Here is a 24,083-nt window from a genome sequence, read left to right on the forward strand (position 1 = left end):
ACATTGTAATGGGGGAAATTTGTGACTATTTCTCTGTTTTTTTCATCATGGGTTCATATATATGTATGAATGGGTTTCTTACTGTGGTACAGTGAAATTTTTAGAATTGCAAGTGGGGTTTTTGTCCTCTATGGCATAAATTTTGTGTAAAAGGAATTCATGATACTCCCTGTATTTTTTCCATCAGAATAAAATCAAATTGGCTGATTGATACAAGCTTGGACCAGTGATAGACCAGACAAATATGGCTTCTGCATTCAGATTGGAAGCCAGGAATTCATTGTTGCATCAGCAGAGAGATTGTAGTTGCGATTTGACTGTAGATTTGCTTTTTCTACAACGATCTCGATTTTATCCTAATTTCTGAAGTCACCCAGGGTGAGTCAGAGCTGGTCAAGCCAGAATAAGCTCTTGAATCATTCCCAAATGATGGAAAAAATGAGTCAATTCAGAGAGCTAAGCGAGTAACACAGCCATTATAGGCATAAAGCAACCACAAAGCTTTAGATGGTTCAATGGGAGAGAAGGTCCACCCAGTGAGCCAAGGTTGAATATAACTGATTTCAGGGCTCTTATTAGAGCTGGTGAATGACCAGAAGGGAGGCTTGAGAGCCTATGAATGGGGAGGAAAAATGGACCAATACTTAAGTTATGGGATTGGGTTTGGATTAATGTAAAGCAATACATCCAGAAGGGAACATGTTTGAGCTGTGGCTTGGACTTGAACATTGCTCTGAGGGGAGACTGGGGTAATTAACAGCACATAAATAGGCAGTGGGCTTGAAACTCTGAGGGCAGGTGATGAGGCTGTGATACAATTCCTTGCATTCATTAGCATTTGTGTTGCCAACTGTATCTGCCTGGGTACACAGACTGCAATTAATAACTGTGCTTTCTCAAGAGTTCTGGGAAAAAATCTGTGCTGCTGTCATAGACCACAGGGAATAGTTATTATTTTGCTGTTAGCTGTGGGAAAACTTCTCATGCAGAGATCTAGAAAACAGGAGAACCTGACTCAAACCAGTAATACATCAAAAGTTATGTTTAAATATGGCTTATTGTTTGATAGTAGTGCTTCCTGACAGATCGTAGGCAATATACAGTTCATGTCCTGAGTCAAGAATCAAGAAAAGCTACTGTAATACATACAGAGTGTGGTTACAAAATTTGCTGAAAATTCTTTATATAAAGGCAGGACCTCAATGATAATTTTAATTTACAGTTAGGTATGTACTGAGACAAAAATCTTTTTCTTTCAGTTCTTTTCTCCTTATTTGTAGCCTATTGCTGCTACCTCATTACTCCACTGTTCTTTGCTAGTGCAGTAAATCTGGAGACCTAATGGTGCACAAGCCCCTTTGAGAGCAGCATTGACTTTTAAAATATTCATTTCTATGCGGATCAGGGATATCCCAGTCTGGCTGTAATCAGAGGAAGAAGGAAGGAGACAAATAATCACTGAACATGACTGTTTAGGGAGCAATTTCTGTCAAGAAAACAATCAGCAGCAAAGGTGGATATGAGCTGGCCTTGCACCCCCAAGCACAAGTAAGAGTGATGTGGGCTTGTTTGATAGCCATAATAGTATAATTGCTTCTTTCTGTTCCTTCACCCTCCAGCCAGCTGCTTCTCTATCACTATGCTGAAATGCCTGTTGTTTCTCTCTCTAACTGCTGAGCAATGTGGGGGTGGTGAAAGGTGCCAGACAGACAGCAGTGAGATCTGCACATCTTTGTTTATACCTGGTGTGCAGGTATATCTCAAGCCCTGACAGGCCCCTTGCTATACTGGGGAGATCCAGCCCTGACCTGCAGGAAGAAATCGTGCAGCAGAGGATCCTTCAGGGCAGTTCAGGTCTTGGTTATTTTTTAGTTTGTCAAAATCATGCCAGCTGTGGTAGTGAACTGCCTGTTGTGGAACAGCAGGACAACTCTGCTTCCAGCCAGTGATCCAGAGATCAGTTCATAGCCTGAGTTATTCCATATGGAGTAGACCTTTGTGCTATGAAATCAGTTTGCAGCAGCTCTCCAGCCACTGGGAATTGAACTGACTACCAAATTTATCTCAACCAGACTTAATGAACAGTCATCAGGTGGTAATGATCCTACCCATCTTGATTTAAATGTAAGTTATGGCAGGGGTTGGATTCCATATCTCTAGAGTAATTTCTTGCACCATCCAAACTTCATCAAAGTGTCTTGATGAAAATGATTTAAGCTAACATGTGCTGCTTGTTGGCAAGCAGCTAAGGGAACCCGTGTATCAGTACATCTGTGGCGTACAGTACGTGGCTCAGTGATAACATGTTAACTTACAGTAACTTCCTTGTGTGCCTCAGTCCTGTGTTTTATTTCAGACAGAGGCATAACACTAAGGTTTGGGATTTCTTTTAATACCAGGGTAAACAACTCTGGCAAAAGCATGTCTATCAGTGCCACCTTCAGTGGGTAAACTCTCAATTTTATTATTTTGAGAGAGAGGTACTGGAACATTCATTATGATAGTGAAGAAAGTAAATAAATTATATAAACTCATACCCTGTGTGAAAAATAATACAGAGGCTACAGCAACTCCAGAGCTGCCTCAGCCAAGCATGTCACATAAAGCTCTCTTTCTCTTTAATTTTTTATTTGGTTCATGTCTGTATGTAGGTCACAATGATTTAAAAGAGAAAGTACTGACCAAACAAAAACAAACCTTTCAGAAACCCCCACTATTGTTGTAGGAAACAACAAACAGAAGACTAAAAATTAGTACAGAAAGGATTTCCCTGTTCACTGCTATCTTGGTTAGTTTTGATTCCAGTTACTGGTGACTTAGCAAAGGGGACCTGCAGCGATTGTGTTCTCAGCTTGCCTGTCTCCTGTTTGTAAGCTTATCCAGTGCACAGCAGCAAGATGCTATGAAGCTGATTCAAGACATTTCTCTTCCTGACATTTTGTACTCTGATGACCCTGTATAAATCAGTTCTAGCTTGGTCATTCTTCCTCAGGAATAGAGAAGAGATGTGAAACCTCTTGCTGCAGCTGTCTGTACCAGGCTACATTTCTGTATTCCTTCAGTCCCTAATTACAGGGTATGGACAAAAACCTCTCCAGCTGCTTCCATGCTTGTGAACATCACTCAAAGGCCAATAGCCACCCTTATGATTGTGTGCCTCTGTAAGAATTACTCCTTTATGCAGGGACCTACATAGTCCATACATCTTTTCTGAGCAAACTACATTTCAGCTTTGAGAAGCCTGAAGAGTTGGGGGAAAGCAGATCTTCTCTCTAGTCTTCTGGTCAGCCTCTGTGCAGGCACAAGAGTAGCAGCATGTGACAATAATCTAATAAGCATTTCTTCTTGGAGAGGAAGCTGGAGGCAGTGATGCATCTGTGAACTTAGGGCACAGAAGGTCTTAATGCCTCTGGCCAAAAAGCACTTAGTGACACTTGGTTTACAGTGCAGATAAAAAACCCCACAAAACCAAAGTATAAACTGGACCTAAAAGTACAAATCATTTGTAGAAAAGCTGGCTAGAAATGCAGATTGATGATTTTAGAATCAACAGTGGAAACCAATAGATTCCTCTTGGCTTTAATGTCCATGTTATAGACCCAGATTTTGTCTTACAGTCCATCATGTGTGATTAGCAAAATTTAACTTTCTTTTTTGTTCTATTCTATACGCCAGTCCCTAGAGATAGCAATAACTTCAAGGCATTGTGCAGCATGGAGGTGTATTTTTATAGTGAATTATCTTTTCACAAAAATTAGGACTTTTGAGACAACTGTGCTCTCAGAGGATGATGTTCCTCTGCAGAAAAACATTGTTTTGAATGAGTGGCCTTCTTGATTCTAATCACTACGTTTTTTAGTAAATGAGGAGGTCTGGTAAACTGTGTCAAAGTTTATTTGCATAGTAATCAACAAAAGAAAAAAACTCCAGGTCCTTGGCACTATTTTGGGTCCTTGGTAAAGGAATTAACTTTATAAGTGGTTTAAAACATTTGAAAATTATTTTCCAGGTTTGTGCCAAGTAGAACTTGTGAGAGTTGGGGAAAGAAATGGAATCTGTTTCATGCTTGTACTTTCCTACTATGTTGTGAATTTCATTTTTGGGCAAAGGACAACCAGGTGAATGTGAGCCAGGGTGTGCCCAAATGGCCAAGGCCAACAGCATCCTGGCTTGTATCACACATAGTGTGGCCAGCAAGGCCAGTGAAGTGATCATCCCGCTGTACTTGGCATGAGTGAGGCCGGATGTCAAATCCTGTGTTCAGTTCTGGGCCTTTCACTGCAACACAGACCTTGCTGGAGTGTGTCCAGAGAAAAGCAATTAAGCTGGTGAAGAGTCTGGAGCACAAGTGTGATGAGGAGCAGCTGAGAGAACTTAGCCTGGAGAAAAGGAGGCTCAGGGATGATCTATCACTTTCTACAACTACCTGAAGGGAAGTTGTAGCAAGGTAGGGGTCAGTGCCTTCTCCCAAGTAATAAGCAATAGGACAAGAGAAAATGGCCTCAAGTTGCACTAGGGGAGGTTTAGATTGGATATTAGGAAATATTTCTTCACCAAAAGGGTTGTCAAGCACTGGAACAGGCTGCCCAGGGAAGTGGTGGAGTCACCATTCCTTGGAAGTATACATGGTTTAGTGGTGGGCTTGGTACTGCTGGGTTAGTAGTTGAACTCAATGGTCTTAAAGGTCCTTTCCAACCTAAACAATTCTATGATTCTAACACTCTATAGCATTTTTCATTTGGCTCACTTCCCAAGGTAGAAATGGTTGCTTGTATTGTCATAGACTCATGATTTATGTTGGAAGGGACCTTCAGAGGTGATCTAGTGTGACCCCCACTCAAAAGTTGTCTAGTTAAAGGCATGATGCCTCAAAGCTTAGATGATCAGGGCCGTCTCTATCTTGAGTAGTGCCAAGGATGGAGGTTCCACAATCTGGCTGGGTTACCTGGTCCAGTTTTTTACCAGCCTCGTGGTTTAAAAAAAAAATGAAAGTCATAACAGCTTATAGAATTTCCCATATTCCCAGTGGTGTCTGTTCTCTTGTCACTGTGTCTATGAAATGGCTAACTTCATCTTCTCTCTTTCCTCCAGTAAGGTAGCTGTAGTATGCAGTATGGTCTCCCTTTGGTACTCACTTCTCCAAACCAAAGAGACACTGTTCTTTCAGCCTTCTCTCATACATCATACCCTTCAGTATTAGCATTTCCACAGGTGGCAAGAGGAAAGCTAGGCATAAAAATGCAGGCTACCCAGAGATTTAATCCTCCAAGTATAGCTTTAGTTGCTGTTAATTATGAAGTGTTTTATTGCCTATTCCAGTATTGCTCAGTGGGAGACCTGCTCCCATTTTGTATTAGCTCTGGTTTTTCCATGTTAGCCTTCTTTCCCATCTGATTTTCCCTCTTTCAGCATTTTGTCTCCCTATCCCATCTGCCAAAGTGAAGGTCATGAAATAGTTAATATCTGTATGTAAAGTGTGAGCCTAACATTCAAAGGAGATGAATAGAGAAGGATAAATGATTATTATTTCAATTATCTCAACCTGCTTGGTTTATGGGCTCCAGAATACAGCAGGATAGTGGATTATACCCAGGATATCTTGAAAACTATCCCATAATTGCAGCAGAAGCTCAGCAGTCAGAAGGGGAGACCTAATTTTCAGATGTGCTAAGCAATGGTGGACCCACCAGACATCACTCTGACCTTGAGAAAAGTACTAGCACAATTCCTGTGGCCTTTGCAACATATTATTTGTAAAGGATATTTACAGTTTCAAGAGCAAAGTGTACTGGAACTGTAAAGAATTAGTAATTAATAATCACAGAGAGCTGAAGAAATTTATTATTTCAGTCCTCAGAGACAGTTCAATATCAGAATGTCCTCATCACACTTACCTCTGCATTAGCAAGTTGAGAGGGATTTTTATGATAAAGGCTGATCTTGCTGTCATCTTGGCTTTGCATGCAGGAATCATTATCATGGCTTATTCTGTGTGGAGAATTCTGCATTCTATCAAGAAGCAAAATGAAAAAAGCAAGCACAATGAAAGCCAAAGGCAGCCCACCTTGAACTGAAGTAATGTTCTGTTGCAAAGCAGCCCTTGGCAACCTGAGCCAAACAACCACTTTGTGTGAACAGAGTAAATTCAAGCGAAGATGATAGTGGTGTGTTTACAGAACCTTGTCAGATGCTTCCAGCAAAAGAGCTTTGAAGGTGGGTGGAAGACTTGCTGTTAAAAACGAGCACCAAGTAGCATTTTCAATCATGACATTTAATAATCTGCCTATATCTTGGATTTTATGCATACAAAAAATTCCAGTATCATGCAGGAATATTTTGGTTTCTTTAAATCTCCTGTCATTTAGGGCACAAGCTGCACAGATTTTGGCTCAGAAGTCCATATATGACATACTTGAACGTTCATTCAGTTTAGAAGCCGAATTAGAGCATTATCACTAGATGGCAGTGTGGTTCATGACACGGATATGCCTCCCTGATTTTCAGGGCCTGCTCTGAAAGGCCAGGCTTGCTCTGGAGAAACATTCAGAGGAATTCACTCTGGTTTTTGAACCACCTCAGCCTGCTCACCAGGGGAGGCACAAGGATAATCCTGGGCACTAGAACCTTGTGTTAATGGTGGATGCAACTGGGTTTTAAGTTATGTGCAAATTCTGTCAAAGCATTTTTGTGCCTGATAAACCACAGTATTGGGAAGTTGGAACATTACCCAGTTACTGAGCTCAACATCCAAATTTTTAAGCATCCTGAGAATGATGAGTGATGTGTAGATGTTACCAAACCTAGCCATTCAGATGTGCAAGTTTATGTTAAAAATGAAGTTTAAAAAAATAAACTGTTGTCACTGTTTATTTTTTTTTGTTGTTGTTGGCTGCTGCTTTCCCATCATTTGGGAGGGAAACAGCTGTTGTTTGGTGCTAGGAAGTAAAAAATTGTCCAAGTGGAAGGTCAGATTTTAAAGTGTTTTCCAGATTTTCCTTCTGATTCTGGAAGGAAGCTTGAAGAGATATCTGGTTTATTCCAGGGTTTAAGATAAAATCACACCCCTTAATAACATAGTCTCATTTTCCAGTTTTCCATCAGTGCTGCTTCATTAATAACAGCATATTTATTGCTGACCAACTCAAGAATAAATAAAACCATTGAAGAGAGACACTAGATGCAGTTAATGGAACAAGCCAATGCAAAGATCTGCTTGGTTTGGAGATGGTGAGGAAATGGGATGTGAGATGTATGTATTTTTTCTGCTACAAAAGCGTATTTCTCCTGTTAGATGTATCTAAGGAAATAAACTGAATCATACACATCAAAGCTTAGCTGAAGCCCCAGTAAAATACTTGCATGCAAAGAAAACTGGCTTTATTTGTATTTCAGATGTGCTTTGCAATTTTCAGACTCTTTCTGTTCCTGCAGAATTAACCTGCATCAGTATTTTCAGCATGGCACTTTATAAAGGCAGCTCTAGCATAAGAAAAATTCACTCCAACACTGGTTTCTCATGTCTGCCTTTGAGATTCTTTAAGACAAAATCCTTGCTTGCTTGGCTTACTGGAGTAGCAAATAGCTTATCACCAGATAGCTGTCTGGCCTATCTAACTCTTCAAGTGGCCTGCAGGAGAAGAGAATAGAGGAAAAGCTTGAAAGAGTGAAGGAAATGGGAGGGAACTAGTAAACATGATTTTAAAATATAAGAAAAAGTCAACTGCAAAGCAGATGTGTCTTCAAAAACAAGAGACTCAGGAGCTGCAGCTGAAGGAATCCTTTGGAATAGCACAATTCAACTGTGCATGGGGTTTATGTCCACAAATACAGCAGCAGGTTTTATAACTGCAATAGATGGAGGTTAATACACTTTGGGAAAATTGGTGGAGATACAGGGCAATGTGCTGGAGGTGGAGGGGTGTCTATTGTTTTAGCAGACAGCAGTAAATCAGATTTTCTGGCTATTAATCCGATTTTATATGACCTAGGGCAAACTACATAATCTGTATTTAAAATACAGTACTATTGCTTTAATGATGGAGGGCTGGGGAGCAGCAGTCTGGAAAGCAGGATGCATAATAAAGTGTGCTGTGTTTATTCCATGCATACTGAACTCTGAGTAACCCTTGCAGTAGAAGGAGTTCCCTTGGCAGACCAAGTGGGGAATTTGGCCTTCCTTTAGTTCTGCAGCTTTGTGTATTTGCCTCAGTAACTGTTGATGATCCAGATACACAGATGTTGAGATTACAGAAGGTGCATGAAAATAAGGAAGTTGTGAAATTGTAGTCTTAAAAACCCCCACTTTTTTAATCTATGTCCCTGTGCTTCAAAACGTGCTCATTTTTTTGAGCTACTCCTTACCAACACCTTCAGTTTCTGTTAGATTCTCAATTAATACAACAAAATACATTGTCTTGCAAGCCTAAATGGTAGTCTTTTTTTCAGTAGATAATGTTTGTTGTTAAAAGTCCGTCATTTCCTTCCTTTCTATCCAAAGGCTAAACAGCAGTAGCCTATGCTTAATAGCGAATAATGTGAGTATAATTGAGAAAGGCAAATAATTTGTTTATAATCTCCTCTTTTCACTGTTCCTTGTATTACATCGGTAGATTTTTGAAATCTGTCTTCTGTATGGCAAATGGCACTTAAAAACTGATTTATTGTTTTAGAATATCACTTGTTTGGGAAGAAACAGAGCAGCTTTTAACAGAATTCCTACAGAAAAACAAGTTAAGCATGGTGTTATGTATTGCTCTTTATTGACTTCAGTAGACATAGTTAAAGGCAAGCTCTGTGCAGCATTTCTCCAAGAAAGCCTATATCAACATCATGTGTGCTAAACCATCAGTTTCTTGGTTTCTTAGGTGGAACAAAGCATTCTGTGATGATTGCAGTGGAGTGAATGCTGCCTGCTAGAATGCAATCACAGGATGCTGCAGAAGAGGTATGTGAGAAGTAGGAATAGCTGTAAAATATGCAAGTCATTTCAGTGCATGGGAAAACACAAGCTCTAGGGCTGCAAACTGCCCAGTTATGGTGAGAGGCCTGCCAACAGAGCCCATGCAGAGCTCCAGTTTGTGCTGCAGAAGCAGGGTAAGTTTCTGAAACACTGAGACCTGGCTTCAGCCCATGTTCATCCTGCTGCCTTTTAAGCCTAATTTGAATAAATTATCATACAAATTTCGTGGGTAGTTTTAGAGAGGAGGCTTCCAGAGCACAGTACCTTCCAAGTACATTGTGGATTGTGGCTAAGAAAGAATTTGATTACTTTTTCTTGGTGGTGGTGGTGGTATTTGATGGTAACAGCCTATCCCATTCAGTTACCTTCCCTTATCAGCTCCCATGAATTTTAAATGCTAATACAGTGTACATTCATTTTACATTAGTACATAGCTTTCTTCCCCGCTTTTGGTGATGGCTGAGGATTGTGCAGAAGACCACAGCCATGTGACGGAAGTCTTCAGATTAGACTAGATTACCTTGAAGATAAGCTCTCATATGGAGCCATGTTGTCCTGATGTGTCAGCAAGTACAATCATATTGATACTATCAAGTAATAAAATCTTTACTGCACATCACATGAACTGTGTAGGTAAAGGGGAGTTGACTATTGCATTTTGGTCAGAAAAGTCTGAAAGAGTAGTTGTAATGATTCATATCTTTAAGGTTGTCAGTTACTAACTTTACCAGAGTTACTTTCTTTTAGGGACTTCTAGTAGAAATATATGGAACAAAGTAATATATAGAGGTAGTGTCTTTAACTCAGTGTGCAGAAGACTGCAGATAAGGTTGAATTATATCCCATTTTAGCAACTGTATTAGACTAAAACCATTGAGGTTCAAAATGTTCCATAGTGGCTCTTAATCCAAATATGATATTTCAAAGAAATCTTACCAGTTTTGTGTGAGCCAAAGTGCTAGTAGCCAAAATTAGTTTTACTGTGTGTTTTCAGATTACACAAGTGAAAACTGGCATAACAAAAATCTTCACATCTTCTGTTGTAGTGGTTACTAGAACTTAAAAATTGAGAGCGCTTCCTATTTCTGCTGTCAGTCTCCATTGAATTGGATGCAGTTGTTAACATTTAGTATTATTAATTAAAGAGAAGAATCCTGAAGAAAAAGGATCAATTAGATTCACAAGAAGTTGCTGGTATCAATCTTGCTGTAAAACCAAAAGATTTTAGTATGTCTGTAAACAGTCTTAGTTTAAAAGGTGAATGTAATGAAACTTGTTGTTGAGCTGGAAAATGTTATAGGTCCCAGTCACCTCTGTTCCAAAAAGGTTATGTGAAATTGGAGGAAGTGAAGAGGAATAGTTGGATGATAAGAGGAAGTAAAAAAGTCTGTCATTTCAGAAGTGTCTAACACTTTGTCATGGCTTAGCCCAATTTATTTACCCCAGCAAAAGAGAGAACATAACTGCTTTCTTGCGGACTTTGGGGTAAACTCAGAGAAAGAAGTTCTACTTAAGAGAAAGGGCAATGCTGGCACAAGCACAAACTGACCTAGAATAACCATGCATTAATTTAAACTAGAAATTGGAAGAGGATTTTTACATACCAGGGAGTAAACTGCCCATTATGGTGACAGAGACAAGAAGCTGCATAGAATGCTATCAATTCCAGAAGAGACTGAAGAGACAGAGGAGAGAGAGATGTCCTTCCCAGTTCTTTGTTTTGGTGCCTCCAAGTCCAGGAGTGCTGATTTGATTTACTTGGGTGTTGGAATCTGAAGGGACAACAGGAAATAATGAGTTCAGAGATTTTGTACTGAGCCTTCAGCTTGCAGAAAGTTTGTTCAGTGGCCCTGAACTAGGCACACATCACCAGATCAGCATGAGCATATTTCTGCTTTTCTTCTCCAGAACCTTGCTTACAATTATTGGTTTTGACTTCTTTATTCTTTTCATATAGATCATAATGTGTAACTCAGACTGTGATTACAGTGAGCATTCTTCAGTGTGGCATAGCCACCTTGTGCAGATATTCCACCTGCTTGTTCCTTTCTCCATGCCAATATTTGCATTATGCTAGTACAGCTGTTTATGCGATTGTGCAAAGAACTGGATCAGAGCACTGATCCAGCTGAAAAATACCTTTGTATTTTATCTTTGGCATTTCTAATTCAAATCACACCCTCACTCTGGTTGCTACACTACTGCATAAAGGGTTGTGCCAGCACAAAGTAGGAAGTGACTGAAGGACAGGTAGGAATCACTTGAGCAATTTAAACAGCACTGTCATCCTCAGGCTGCTCTCAATCTGTGGTTTGCAGCCCCTCTGGGCCAATGAAAGAGCTACATGTTGTTGATGATGATGGTGCCATTCATCCTTCCCACCTCTCTCTTGTAGCTCCTGTTGTACTGGCAGGGCCTGACCATGCAACTGAGACAGTTCAGGGAACCAAGTCAGCTGGAAATTTATGAAACTATCTGAAAATCAAGCACTTACTTGTACTCAGTTTTTCCTTAGGTTCAGTTTTCTGTCTTTTCAGTTGCCCAAACCAGACCTCAGCAGTCCAGTTGAGGTAGCATTTGGAGGTCAGGAACACCAGTCAGGGGCAGCAGAGCCAAACACTTCTTACAGAAGCTGTACCAGCTTGTACAGCTTGAATGAATCACTTGGTTTTCTTACTTTCTGGAAACTACCTTTGTGGAGATCCAAGCTAAAGGTTTTCCTGATAAGAATGTTTTGGCAGAAAATAGTTGAATTTCCTTTTGTAGAATCCCAAAAATGCTGGATTCTGGGAAGATCTGTGCCTTTGTCTTTCACAGACGTTTCTATCTCTCAGCTGCTGGTAGGATCCTTTCTTTCCTCTCTTTGTTAGGCAGATCCTACCCATCAGAATGCCACCTCTGGGGCAAGGACACAGTCTATACTGTGTCACCTGTAGGAGTCCTGTAGAGCTGGCTGGAGCATCTCTGTTAAAGATTTGGTACACAAGCAATAGCTTTTCAAAACTTCAGCCGCATCTTGCTTGTAACTATTTTTCTACTGCTCATGGGTTTAGAATAGTAACACCTAGTCCTGTACTAAATGGATACTTAATAAGGCAACATTGTAATAGGACTCCCATGGAATTACACATTACATTAACGCCAAATGAGTTCATTCTAAATTCATTATGAATGATTACTCGGAATACCAAAGGAATTAATAATCATTAGCCATTTACTTTGGAGGATTGCTGAATAATTGCCAGATACAGCTGTTTTAAGAATTTACAAGCTTTCCTGATCAGGTTTCATTCTGAAAGAATCATTAAGTGCAACTTTCTTTTCACTGGAGAGTTCCTACTTCTATTTTGAATCTGTACTCTTTGTTCAATTGCATTCCACTTCTAAAAGCACTTCAAAGATAGTTACTCAGCCTAGTTCATTCACTAATGGAATTACTTTCCTTATCTCCATTTTGTCTTTGAGTGTGTCTCAGCTGGCTTTATACAACACATCTGAAAGGTTAATAAACTTTAAAGCATGTTGGAAGACATTCAAGGGCAGGGTGACTCTGACATGACAAAAAGAATGCAAAAGTGTTGTATTTATGACTTTGTAGCAAGTAAATTCTGAAAGGAATGATGTCCAAGGCCTTTGATTTGGTTCCTGAAAGTTCCCTCTGTTCCTACCAGCATTTGAAAACTCAGCTGTATTGCATATCAGAGGTAGCTGGCTTGGGAGACAGAAGGGATTAACTGCTCACTTTTGATGAACTTTGGGTATAAGCTTCCACAAGAGTTCTATGTCTTTGACAGCTTATTTATGCTGTCTACAATAGCCACACAGTTGTAACTCATGTCACCCTGATAAATTCAGTGTTGAGCTTTTCTGCATAACTTCTCATCATAACCATAGTCCTGACAATATACATTCAAAGATGAGATTTATTATGTGTTGATGTTAGGTCAGTGACTCAGGTTACAAAGTTAGGTAAGCACAACTATGAATGCATGGGTTTGGGGGGTTTTTCCTGCTTGATGAGACAGAGGTCTAAGGTGTCTGTGCATCTTAGACCTCACGGAGTAAAGTTGTAACCCTTCCATTCTGTCTGGAAGCAGTGCTGCTCCATCTAAACATGCACAGTCTTATTTGTGTTTGTCTGTCACCTGAACCCACTCAGTGGATTTTACAAATGCCAGCCTGCTGCAAACAGCATTTGCACATAAAGTCATTTAATTGAGTTGAAGTTTTGGTTCAACTGTAAATGATTCCCACTGAATCTAGGGAAGCCAATGTTTGGCCCCTGACCTATAATGTTGCATTAAACCTGTGTGAAGCACAGTCCTGTGTCTTGTTGGCTGGCAAGATAGCAATACAAATGGATTTGTGTTTAAGCAAAGGCTAACGCTGTATGATATGTCAGTGCTGCCATAAACCAATGCTTAAGAAATCATCTTCATTTCGAGCTATATCCCAAGATTAAATGTATGAAGATAATTGCTTGTATAAATAATTGATATATTTTTATATATTATATAAGTATAAAGAATATATTTAACATTATTCTTTTCTATATTATATAAGTATAAATAATATTTTTAACATGATTCTTACTGAGCTGATTATAACCAGAATGAGATCAGCTATTCCTCTCTGAAATTCAGCTGTGATACGGGGCTACTGCAACCCTTGGTATGTTCTGACTGAAGTCAGGGGTTTACATGGGTGAGGAGAGGGCTGAGCAGGACACACTCCCTGCCATCCGGGCCCTGAGCGTTGGCCACCAGATGGCAGACACAGTCTCCTATGGAACAACGATATTTGGTGTGACCTACATAAAGAACAGCTGCATCTTTCTCCGTTGAAAATGATAAGACAGTGCCAAGTACGCTGAAGATAATGGCACTTTCTGAAAGCTGTTGTCAGCTTTTGCACCTGAAGCTTTTTATTCTTTTGCCTTTCTCTGTTATGATTCTCACCTTGTGCCAGGGAAATATCTTTTATTTTTATCGCTAGTCTCAGTTATAGCTGTTAATCCAATTGGACTTGAACTGAGTTCTGTTAAGCACAAAAATGATATAGCCAAGGTTGTCTGCAGCAGCGTGCAGGCTCTGCATTCACAGACTCACAGAATTGCTAGGGTTGAAAGGGACCTCTGGACATAACCTGGTCCAACCCCCTGCCAAGGCAAGGCCACAAAGAACTGGTTACATGGGAACGTGTCCAGGTGGTTTTTGATTGTCTCTGAACAGGGAGACTACAACCTTCCTGGGCAGCCTGTTCCAGTACTGTGTGTTGGTTTATGGCCGTTGCTCCTCGTCCTGTCACTGGGCACCACTGAAAAGATTTGGCACTATCCTCCTGGCATCCACCTTTGAGATATTGATTGCATTAAGGAGATTCCCGCTCAATCTTCTCTAGACTAAACATGTTCAGCTCCCACAATCTCTCCTTGTAAGAGAGCAGAGCTTTAATCCATTCAACTACATTGTAGCAGTTAAAATGGATTAAATACTTGTATTTAAAGTACAGGTATATATAGACATGGATTTTTATTTTGTTTTATTTTTACTGGATAACTCTGGAGTTCTCTGCATCATTTATTTCAATGACCAGCACACCAAGGATGAAGCACTGCTGTAGTGTTATGCAAAAGCAACATCACATGCTGACAGCTCTGAAGAGGCAGGAAAATAATACTGTAAATGCAAAGTGTAAGGTCATTAAATGAATACTGGTTTTAGCTGAAACTTAAGAGATAGGGACCTTGAAGACTAACACAATTGTACAAGTGACCGTAACTGCAGTAAATTCAGAGGGCCTCCTTTTCCTTTATTCTTGGAATAAACATTGTTCTGACTCAGTGTTTGGAAGGCTACTTAGTGAAATTCTTCATTCTCCAATACATTATTGAATTTCACTACATTTTTATAACAAAAAAAGCAGGAATGAAAATAAGGATTTGTTTTGGAAGAAGTGAGCAGAAACACAGGTGCAAATTCACAATACACATCAAAGACTCCTCTGCACAAACAGGTACAGATGACTGCATGTTTGCTCAGAACTTGTTCTATTCTGATTCTGATCCTGAGCAGCCAGGCAGAGCAAGCGCATTTATTAACACTGTATAGCCTTACGTTTATTGTTTGGATGGATGTTGGTAACCTGCTCTGGAAATCTCATGTACAGTGTTAGTGTACAACTCCTTGGAGGTGAATAAACTCATACTTTATGTGTGTCAAGAATGACCCACCCAGTCAAATAGTTACTCATTGGTAATTTACTGTACTACACACTGGCTCTATGCCACAACATTCCCACTGCAGGCAAGCTCTAAGTATTTTATAGTTGTGTAGATGTCAGCATTTTTATATCACATTGCAAAAAAGCTATCAATGTAATTTGATCTAGAGAGAGAGAGGGAGAGAGAGAACATAAAAGCTCAAGTACAGTTCATATACTCTGATTATCTTTTTCCTGCTCCACAGAGCTGTGGCATTTTTCTTATCCAGTTCGATCTATCCTCCAAGGTCCATGTGGTGTTACTATGCCAGTGGTATTGTTTTGCAGTACGTTTTATGTAAACAGAAAAGTTTATGGCTTGAGTTCATTTACCTTCTTCACAAGGTTGTGCATGTCTCTCTGGAACACCAGGAGCCCAGTGCAAGACAAGCCTTCAGTGCTCAGCTAACCTGAGGACAGACTCAGCAGTCACCCACTCTCCAAACCACAGCTGGGGCTGGACACTGCCTGGTTATCTTTCAGTATACACTGAGCCGCATGGAGATGATAAGAATCTTAACTAAGGGTTTGCTTGCTCAGCCAGTTGTGCTAAACAGCTGTAAGGATTCTCACAGCCCATCAGTGAGGAAGTGTAAAACTCCCTTGGTGACTGTTTAAAAGTAAATGGTGGTTCACAGCTCTTGTTGTTTGCTTCTGAAGGCTTGTTTATTATAAGAATGTTTAAATTAATGTGCTATACTGTGGACATTAGGTTAGTGCCGGGACTTAAGATTTCTTACTAACTGCATCATCCATTCACTATACGATAAGCTCTCATAAGTCACTTTCTCTCAGTGTTTCAGCTTTCCCATGTATGAAATCAGCTTAACGATACTTTCCTCTAAATGGTATTTTCAAATCTGTGTATGACTGAAATTACTAGGTGTTTGCCTCTATTAAAGATATATAGTTTACACTGCTGTAGCTTAGCTGGTATTTACTTAGCTTTACCACAGCAGTGAGAACTGAGGCTTCTGTGTATGTGCAACCAATTTATTGTTTTCCATGTTAATGCTGTTTTTCTTTATATAGATAGGGCCTAAGCATCTGGGTTCAGCTGATAAAGTTTCGTTTTCAGTTGTCTGCTCCTGCCCAATTAGTTGGTCATTAAGTTCAGCAATCTTGGGATTAAGCTGAAAGAGTTGTAATTAAAAAACCTAAGTGTCATATATGGTTGTGGAATAGTCACAATCATTTTACAGACATCAAAAGTGCAAAGGAAACACTGGTGGTAAAACAAGTTTCTCTTTTCCTTCCCTGAATCTCATGTATTTGTAATAGATACAGAACCCCCTAGTTCCTTACTTTTCTCCCACACTTGTGTGTTTTGAATGCTAATCATAGGACACAGAGAATGTTCACACAGGGAAGGTATATGGCTCTCTTGTATTTCAAGTATGGACACATCCTTTTAACTGCATTCAGACAGCAGATGGTATGGCTTTTGTGGCGTCATGAGCTCTAGCACAATATAGTCAGCCACTGCACAGCATGGTACAATTTAAAGCTGAGTAAATATGGGGAGAGTGAAGGGTTAGAGGTGGGAAGGCAGTAATTCCTAGGACATGTGTTCCATTTTGATTTTACAAATTGACCGTGATCCCGTTCTGCTTCACTCGTGTTCATTTTCTGCATCTGCTCTAGAAAACTGTTTTCCTGCCAGGAACATATCCCCAAGCAAATGTTTTAAAAAGTTTTAAAAAACTTCAAAACCCCCATCTCCATTTGAAAGTTTAATGTTTTCTTTCATATGAAATATAAGATTTTCAAGTGACTTTCTCTCAGACTTCAGAAAAGGAAGTAGGTAAAAGACCAACCCAGAAATAACATAAATTCCCAAGCCATGAGCATGAAGTAAGGTCTTTTCTATGCACAGGTGTAATCTCTCATAAAACTGACTCAGAATTTTCTGAAGCTTTTTCTGGTCAGAAAATTCTTTTCCATCAGAAGTGCCCTTCTCGCCTGATTCAGACTTTTCACCCGTCAGTCAGTGTGTTATTCTGAATCTATCTCAATTTTCCCCTGTAAGGAAAAGTGTTGAAACTGCAGAAATTTTCCTAAGGCAGGGAATGTTTTCCTATTCAAAACTCACATGCCCTGTGTATTCTGTCATTGGTTTAAAGGCCGTACAACTTAGGGCCAGCAGAGGCTTTGTACAGAAGAAAGCAGCTTAGTAAGTAAAATAGAAAAAAAAATACAAATTAGAGAGGATTCTTTTCATTGAGTTGCAGCATACCCTGACAAGTGATATGCCATTAAATATATGAGTACATTGCAAATATATTTAAGTTCAATGAAACCTTAACCCCCAAAATTTACTAATTTAAGGGCTTATTGTAGTATGCTGTGACAAAATATTTGGATATAGACAGACTTATTTCTAGTTCCTCTAGAATTTAATGCTAGTATGACATAATCTATATCCAGTCCCAAATCTGTGAGGCTGCATCAAGAGACAGCCAGTATGTGACCATAAAAGAGAAGGCTTGTAGGAGGCAGCATTTGCTAAGAGGCACCATTCTTTCTCAGTTCAGTACAAGAGCTTCAAACTACACTGCACCCTCCAACGTGCAGGATTTAGAGCTGAGGGAGTGTACAACTGACTGTGAACTCAAAGACAGTGTTATTGATCATAAAACTATTAGATGTAGCAGTGTTTCTACTTTGTAGAGTTTAACCATAATGATATACCATAATTTATGATATTTAACATTTTACTGAAGTCTCATTCCATGACTGAATCTTGTCTCATTCTCTGACAGAGTGCAGTATGAGTAAGTATTAACTAGAAATTCAGAAATGGTTAGATAGAATACATTAATGTGAAAGTACACCAAGGAGAGCAGTGGTGAAGTTTAGTGAACCTTTGTTTTCCATGTTTTTAATCACCTAGTCTATGTTCCTGTTCTTCTGAACAATTTCTTAGAATCATAGAATCATAGAATAGTTAGGGTTGGAAAGGACCTTAATATCATCCAGTTCCAACCCCCCTGCCATGGGCAGAGACACCTCACACTAAACCATGCCACCCAAGGCCTCATCCAACCTGGCCTTGAACACCGCCAGGGATGGAGCATTCACAACCTCCCTGGGCAACCCATTCCAGTGCCTCACCACCCTCTCAGTAAAGAATTTCTTCCTTATATCCAATCTAAACTTCCCCTGTTTAAGTTTGAACCCATTACCCCTTGTCCTGTCACTACAGTCCCTGATGAATAGTCCATCCCCAGCATCCTTATAGGCCCCCTTCAGATACTGGAAGACTGCTATGAGGTCTCCACGCAGCCTTCTCTTCTCCAGGCTGAACAGCCCCAACTTTCTCAGCCTGTCTCCATACAGGAGGTGCTCCAGTCCCCTGATCATCCTCGTGGCCTCCTCTGGACTTGTTCCAACAGTTCCATGTCCTTTTTATGTTGAAGACACCAGAACTGCCCACAATACTCCAAGTGAGGTCTCACGAGAGCAGAGTAGAGGGACAGGATCACCTCCTTTGACCTGCTGGTCACGCTGCTTTTGATGCAGTCCAGGCTATGGTTGGGTTTCTGGGCTGCAAGCGCACACTGAAGCCAGCTCATGTACATTTCTCATCGACCAACACCCCCAAGTCCTTTCTTGATTCTAAATACACATGTTCTTGTATTAGCATGTGGGATTAAATTAATTGCATTTAAGAAATGGAACCCACTTTGCACATAGCAACACTTGTTGAACTTGTGTTAAGTATTACTTCAGATTTTCATAAAACTGGGGAAAATGGGAGTTTCTTTTTTGATTTTCTGTTCCTTCCTAAATTCATTAATTAAATAAAATAAAATTCCAATCTATGGTGCCATTCTCACATAAATCTTAGAACAGTTTTCTTCAGATTAAAACTGTATCCTCAGCCAGTGAGTGGAGTTATGCCAATCCACAGCAGCTGGGAATTTCCTACCCTGCTAACTGTGTGTGGCAGTGGATTTGATAGGCATAGGACACCTCCTGTATGCATTCTAAATTACCCGGCATACTTCTTGACTTTTAACATATGATTCTTTTGCATAAATCAGAACTCTGCTGCTCCAAAATATAGCTTTTATACTTTGTGCAAACACTTGCTAAGCGATACACAAAACTGTTTTGTCTCTTGATATTAAATAAGGTATGGGAACATAGTGCCATGGATGTATCTAATGTACTTTACATCTGAGTAGTGTAAAATATTTTATACTTCTTTTTTTTTTTCTGTATGGAGATACGGGTAAGACATGTGCAGGTGCAGTAATTTACCCAGAATCCTGTCACTGCCCATATCCTGCCAGAATTACTTAGAAATCTGTGCAGCTTGTTTCATGTTTTTTGATATTTTAACTAATATAGTGTATGCTTCCAAATAGAGCAAGGATGTGATCTCAGGACACTGCTTTGAAGCCATTTTCTCTCTGTTTTACTATAACATATTTTACCATTATTCTATCCTGAATGCAAAAATCAGTGGAATCTTGAAAGAAAAAATGTATCACTTTGTGATGCACTAAAATGGGAACTGAGCTTTTGCCCCTGATTTCTGCTGATCTCCACATTATTTCCAAGGATGTGTAATTGAATTATAACCTTGATTTTCATACAGGTCAATGGCATCCATGCTAGTGACTCACACACATCATAAAAGTATATTTCCAAGGGGTGTGGATATAGGTGGGCTGAACGCTTGGGCTGGTTTATAAAAACCGGGGTCTCAAGCCATCTGCACATCTCCATTCTTTGTTCCAGCTGCTACTCTGCTCTAAAAGCCACATCACCAGGGCAACATGGCATTTACAGGCAAATATGAGTTCGAAGGCGATGAGAACTATGATGACTTTGTGACGAAGATTGGTGAGTATGTTGTGGGTGTAAGCCTTAAAGGTTATAAATCAGTTAAAAAGTCTTTTTTTTTTTCTTTTTTGAAGTGCTTTTTACTGAAATGTGCTGAGATCCACAGGGGCTAAAAGTGGTAGCAGTGCTCTACACTTCAGCAAGCAGATTCAGTTTTCATTCTTATAACACTTAAGCACTGCTAGCTGCAGAAAATTGTCCTGTTCTACAGAATTAGTACTTCCTTTCAGTGGCAGTAGGATGAAGGGGCAAGTTGTTTGCAGTATGATGATTGTGAAGGTCACTTTTTCTGTCCCATTCATGAATAGGGGTATAAATTTAGTATGAAAACGCTTGTCAAAATCTTACACAGTAACAGGTTTCTGTGAATGCTATCAAAAGACTGTGCAAATCTGTTTCAGAGGTTACCCCATAAAAGCTTTTATGGACACTATGATCTGAAAACATAAGTTCAGTGCTTGTGCTTATTAATTTAAATAGCACTAGCACATAGTGAATAGGTATGTGCAGCTACATAGCAAAGGCACATACAAAAGTTCGTACATGTTAAATTGCACGCATCTGCATGTGGAGGTTAATAGAAGGGGTTATTTGCACATATGTTGTATCTATACATGTATCCTGTGTATAGTTTCTCAGGGAAAAGGATGTAAGACTAAAGCTTCTTTTAGTAAATGCACTGCTGTGTACCTATAGTTTCCTTTATACCAGTCATTTAAACTCAGAGCTTTGATATTACTGAGGACAAACGTACCATTAGCATGCTTCAATTCAAATACAGCTGGTAAGCTATTAGATTTGATAAACTATATGTTTCTATTGATTAAGGTCTCCCCAGTGACAAGATTGAAATGGGAAGGAATTGCAAAATAGTCACTGAGGTGGTGCAAAATGGAAATGACTTCACCTGGACGCAGCATTTCCCAGGAGGCCACACCACGACCAACATATTCACAGTTGGCAAGGAAGCAGACATGGAGACAATGGGTGGTAAAAAGTTCAAGGTAAATTCATTTAGCTGTTCAGTTCTACCCTGTCTCAGTTGTCTTTTAATTTAGGGTGAAAATCAAATCTGTCTCAGGCATGTCTTCCTTAATTTTTTCATCTGTCATAGCTTAGAAACATGGAATTTGCCTCCATTTCTTGATGCCCCTAGCAAAAAATTTAAATCTGATTTTAAAGAGAGCTGCAGCTTCAGAACTGTATGTACTAATAACGAATTAGGGTAGAGTGTCAAGCATCTACTGCTGTTGCAGCTCAAACATACATAATGCTCATTGCAACTCTCTATAGTTAGTTGGCAGCTGTGTCATGGTCCAGCAGCTGCAGTATGCTGAGGGGAGTGCTGTGGTCTCTAGGTTTGCCCATGCCTGTTTGCAGTGCTCACCTTTTGAGGTCACCTGTGCCTGAGCCTTAAACAAAAGGCTGTGTAAAGTGAAGATGGGGAAAAAAATATCTCTGTATCCTCCTTCCTATTGGAAGTACAGAGCAACCTCCAAGTTAAGCAGCCTCTTGCAAGATGGAAGATTACACAGTATTGATCTGCTCATGTCACGGACAAAATCTGGATACAAAACTTGCTGTAAAATTGTTGCTTTACTTACCTTATTAATTTCTCAACTATTTAAAGGGATAGCTAAACTCTGCATCTGTGAGGTCTCCAAAACCCTGCAATAGATAACTGGATAAATGCTTTATGCGTATTGGAGAGACAGGAAAACCAGTAGTTGCATCAGGGAGCTGTGGCAAAAAGAGCATAGCAATAGCATTGCATGATTTCCAGAATGCTTTTTTAGTCACACCTTTCTGATTATGAAAGGTAAAAAATTATGTCTTTGGCTTTGAGAAGTCTTTGTGAAACCTGACAGATAGAATAAGACACAATTCTACTTGGTCAAACTCTTGCAAAGTTAACAATTCTGAAATACTCCAAATTCCATTGGTTTTGGCTCTGGCAATTCAGCAATCCAAAGCCTATTAAGTAACCAAAGATGGAGGCAGAGTAAATGACTCAGCAGAGAAACCACTGCCTTTTAGTACAGTGTTGCTAAACAATACATAAATTAGTAAAATGGTTTTCTGGTACGTGGTAGAATATATCCACTCTTCATTTCGCAAATTAATTTCTTTTCCCCTTGAAGTATAAGTGCCTCATCTGTCTTTATTACAAAAAGCACAGATAAGATTGACTAGTTATACAGACAAGACTGATTTTGTGATGGAATTACATATCTAGTTTTGGTGGTCAGCTGGGCTGCTGTAGTATTTCTGACTCATAGTAGCATCCTGGCATACTTCTTCCATACAGAAGCAGCTTTTAACAGCAGTTGGTACAGGATCTAGGGTAAAGATCACTTGTGCACAGTGACTTTTGTGCTGCTTGCAAGCAGGTTATTGGTATCTGAGAATGGTACTTGTTAGATGGACTGTTAGATGAACGTTTTTCTATTTAAATTGTGACCATATAAGAACTAAAGCACTAACATTTCAGTCTTGTTCGTGAAGCTGCGTGTGGAATACACAACAACATTTTTAAAGGTAAAAACTTTAAGCATCAGGTGTACAGATGTTTACCGTGTATCTGATAATAAAAATGCCAGTAACCCTAGGGAACATTAAACCTTTCTCTATTACAGGCAACTGTAAAAATGGAAGATGGGAAATTAGTAGCTGATTTTCCTAACTATCACCATACTGCAGAGATTTCTGGGGGAAAGCTTGTGGAGGTGAGTTCTCAAATATCCAGGTTAGCTTATAAAAACCAAACCAACAAGCAAAAGCCCCCTCAAAAGCAGCAGGCTTAAAATTCTGAGTTTTACACAAATGAGATAATTGTTCTCCAAAAGCAGTAAGTGATTCCTTTCAGGGAGGATGAGCATCCTTTCTTGATTCACAGAGTAACTTACTTGTGGTTAGTCTCTGTTGAAGATGCACTCAGACGTAACTGGCACAGGCATAAGTCAGTTCAGGAAAATTTTTGAGAATCAGAAACATGATGTTTGACAATCCTGTTTACAAGTTTTACTGTAAGTATTGTAGTCTCAGTGATCTTCCAAAGCTATGTTGCCATTTTGTTGATAGCTTGGAGTTGGTGAAACCATGTCTAAACCAGGATACATTTACCCTAAACCACTAAAACTTTTTGTGTAAGAATATTTTTGCACAGTATATTTCAAACTTGACAATGACATTAAGCTTATTTTTTAGATGTCTTCTACCAAAGGGTAAATGTTGCATCAGTGAAGGAAGTGAGCCAATCAGCAGGTCTTTTCATTTGTGACACTGGAGCTATAATTGCACTGTTCAACCCAATTTTAATTTGTTCTTTATTCCAGATTTCTACTGCTTCTGGTGCAGTCTACAAAAGGGTCTACAAAAGGATTGCTTAAGGCAGTGAAGCCAGTCTCTTCCAGTGCACTGGAAAACATTCAACAATACAAATAAATAGAGTACAGATTGTCATTCCCGCTCTCTTTCATTGCATTTACAAACATGAAGAATTGATTTTCAGAGTAATGTTATCCTCAACATTAATCTTACCCCATGCCTAAAGATCTGACAAATACTCAGAAAATCAGAATGCAAAAATTAGAAGATGCAACAAAGCATTTGGTGATGCTGTCCAGTCTAAGTATTTCAGGATATGATGCATACTTAGCATTTTCAAATGTTGTCTTCCACCTACTTAATAGAAGTTCTATTCAGCTTCCGTCTAGAGAATAGGACAGTACTCTGCCCAAAGTGTACATCAAAATGCAAGACCTGATAAATGTCTTTTGTCCTATTACTGGTTGGAGGGCAGAAATTTAGGAGCTTGAAAACAAGAGAGAGTCAGTGTATCACTCATTAAAAGATATGCTTTCTTACTGCTATCATGGTTTTCTCATTGTCATCAGTATCCTCTCTTGACCCGAATTCCTAGAAGGTATTTAAGGTTTTACAGACAGGCTCCTATGAAAAAATGTGGAGTCTTATTTTCTCAATTCAGTCCGGTTATTTACATAAAGTG

The 24,083-nt window shown here is 39.5% G+C and overlaps 1 protein-coding gene across 1 annotated transcript in view; it reads left to right on the top strand.

Moving 5' to 3' along the window:
- FABP6 (fatty acid binding protein 6) overlaps positions 1-23,500 on the top strand; it is a gene marked incomplete at its 5' end in the record, with an annotated part of 38,739 nt that extends 15,239 nt beyond the window's left edge. Inside the window, 5 exon segments of the mRNA XM_080626841.1 lie at positions 19,970-19,983; positions 19,987-20,074; positions 20,903-21,078; positions 22,711-22,800; positions 23,410-23,500. Coding sequence (XP_080482967.1) covers positions 19,970-19,983; positions 19,987-20,074; positions 20,903-21,078; positions 22,711-22,800; positions 23,410-23,463 — 422 coding nt within the window. The 3' untranslated portion in view covers positions 23,464-23,500.
- Between the last annotated feature and the right edge of the window lie 583 nt (positions 23,501-24,083).

The sequence above is a fragment of the Psittacula echo genome (assembly GCF_963264785.1).
Source record: "Psittacula echo genome assembly, chromosome: 11".
NCBI classification, from domain to species: domain Eukaryota; kingdom Metazoa; phylum Chordata; class Aves; order Psittaciformes; family Psittacidae; genus Psittacula; species Psittacula echo.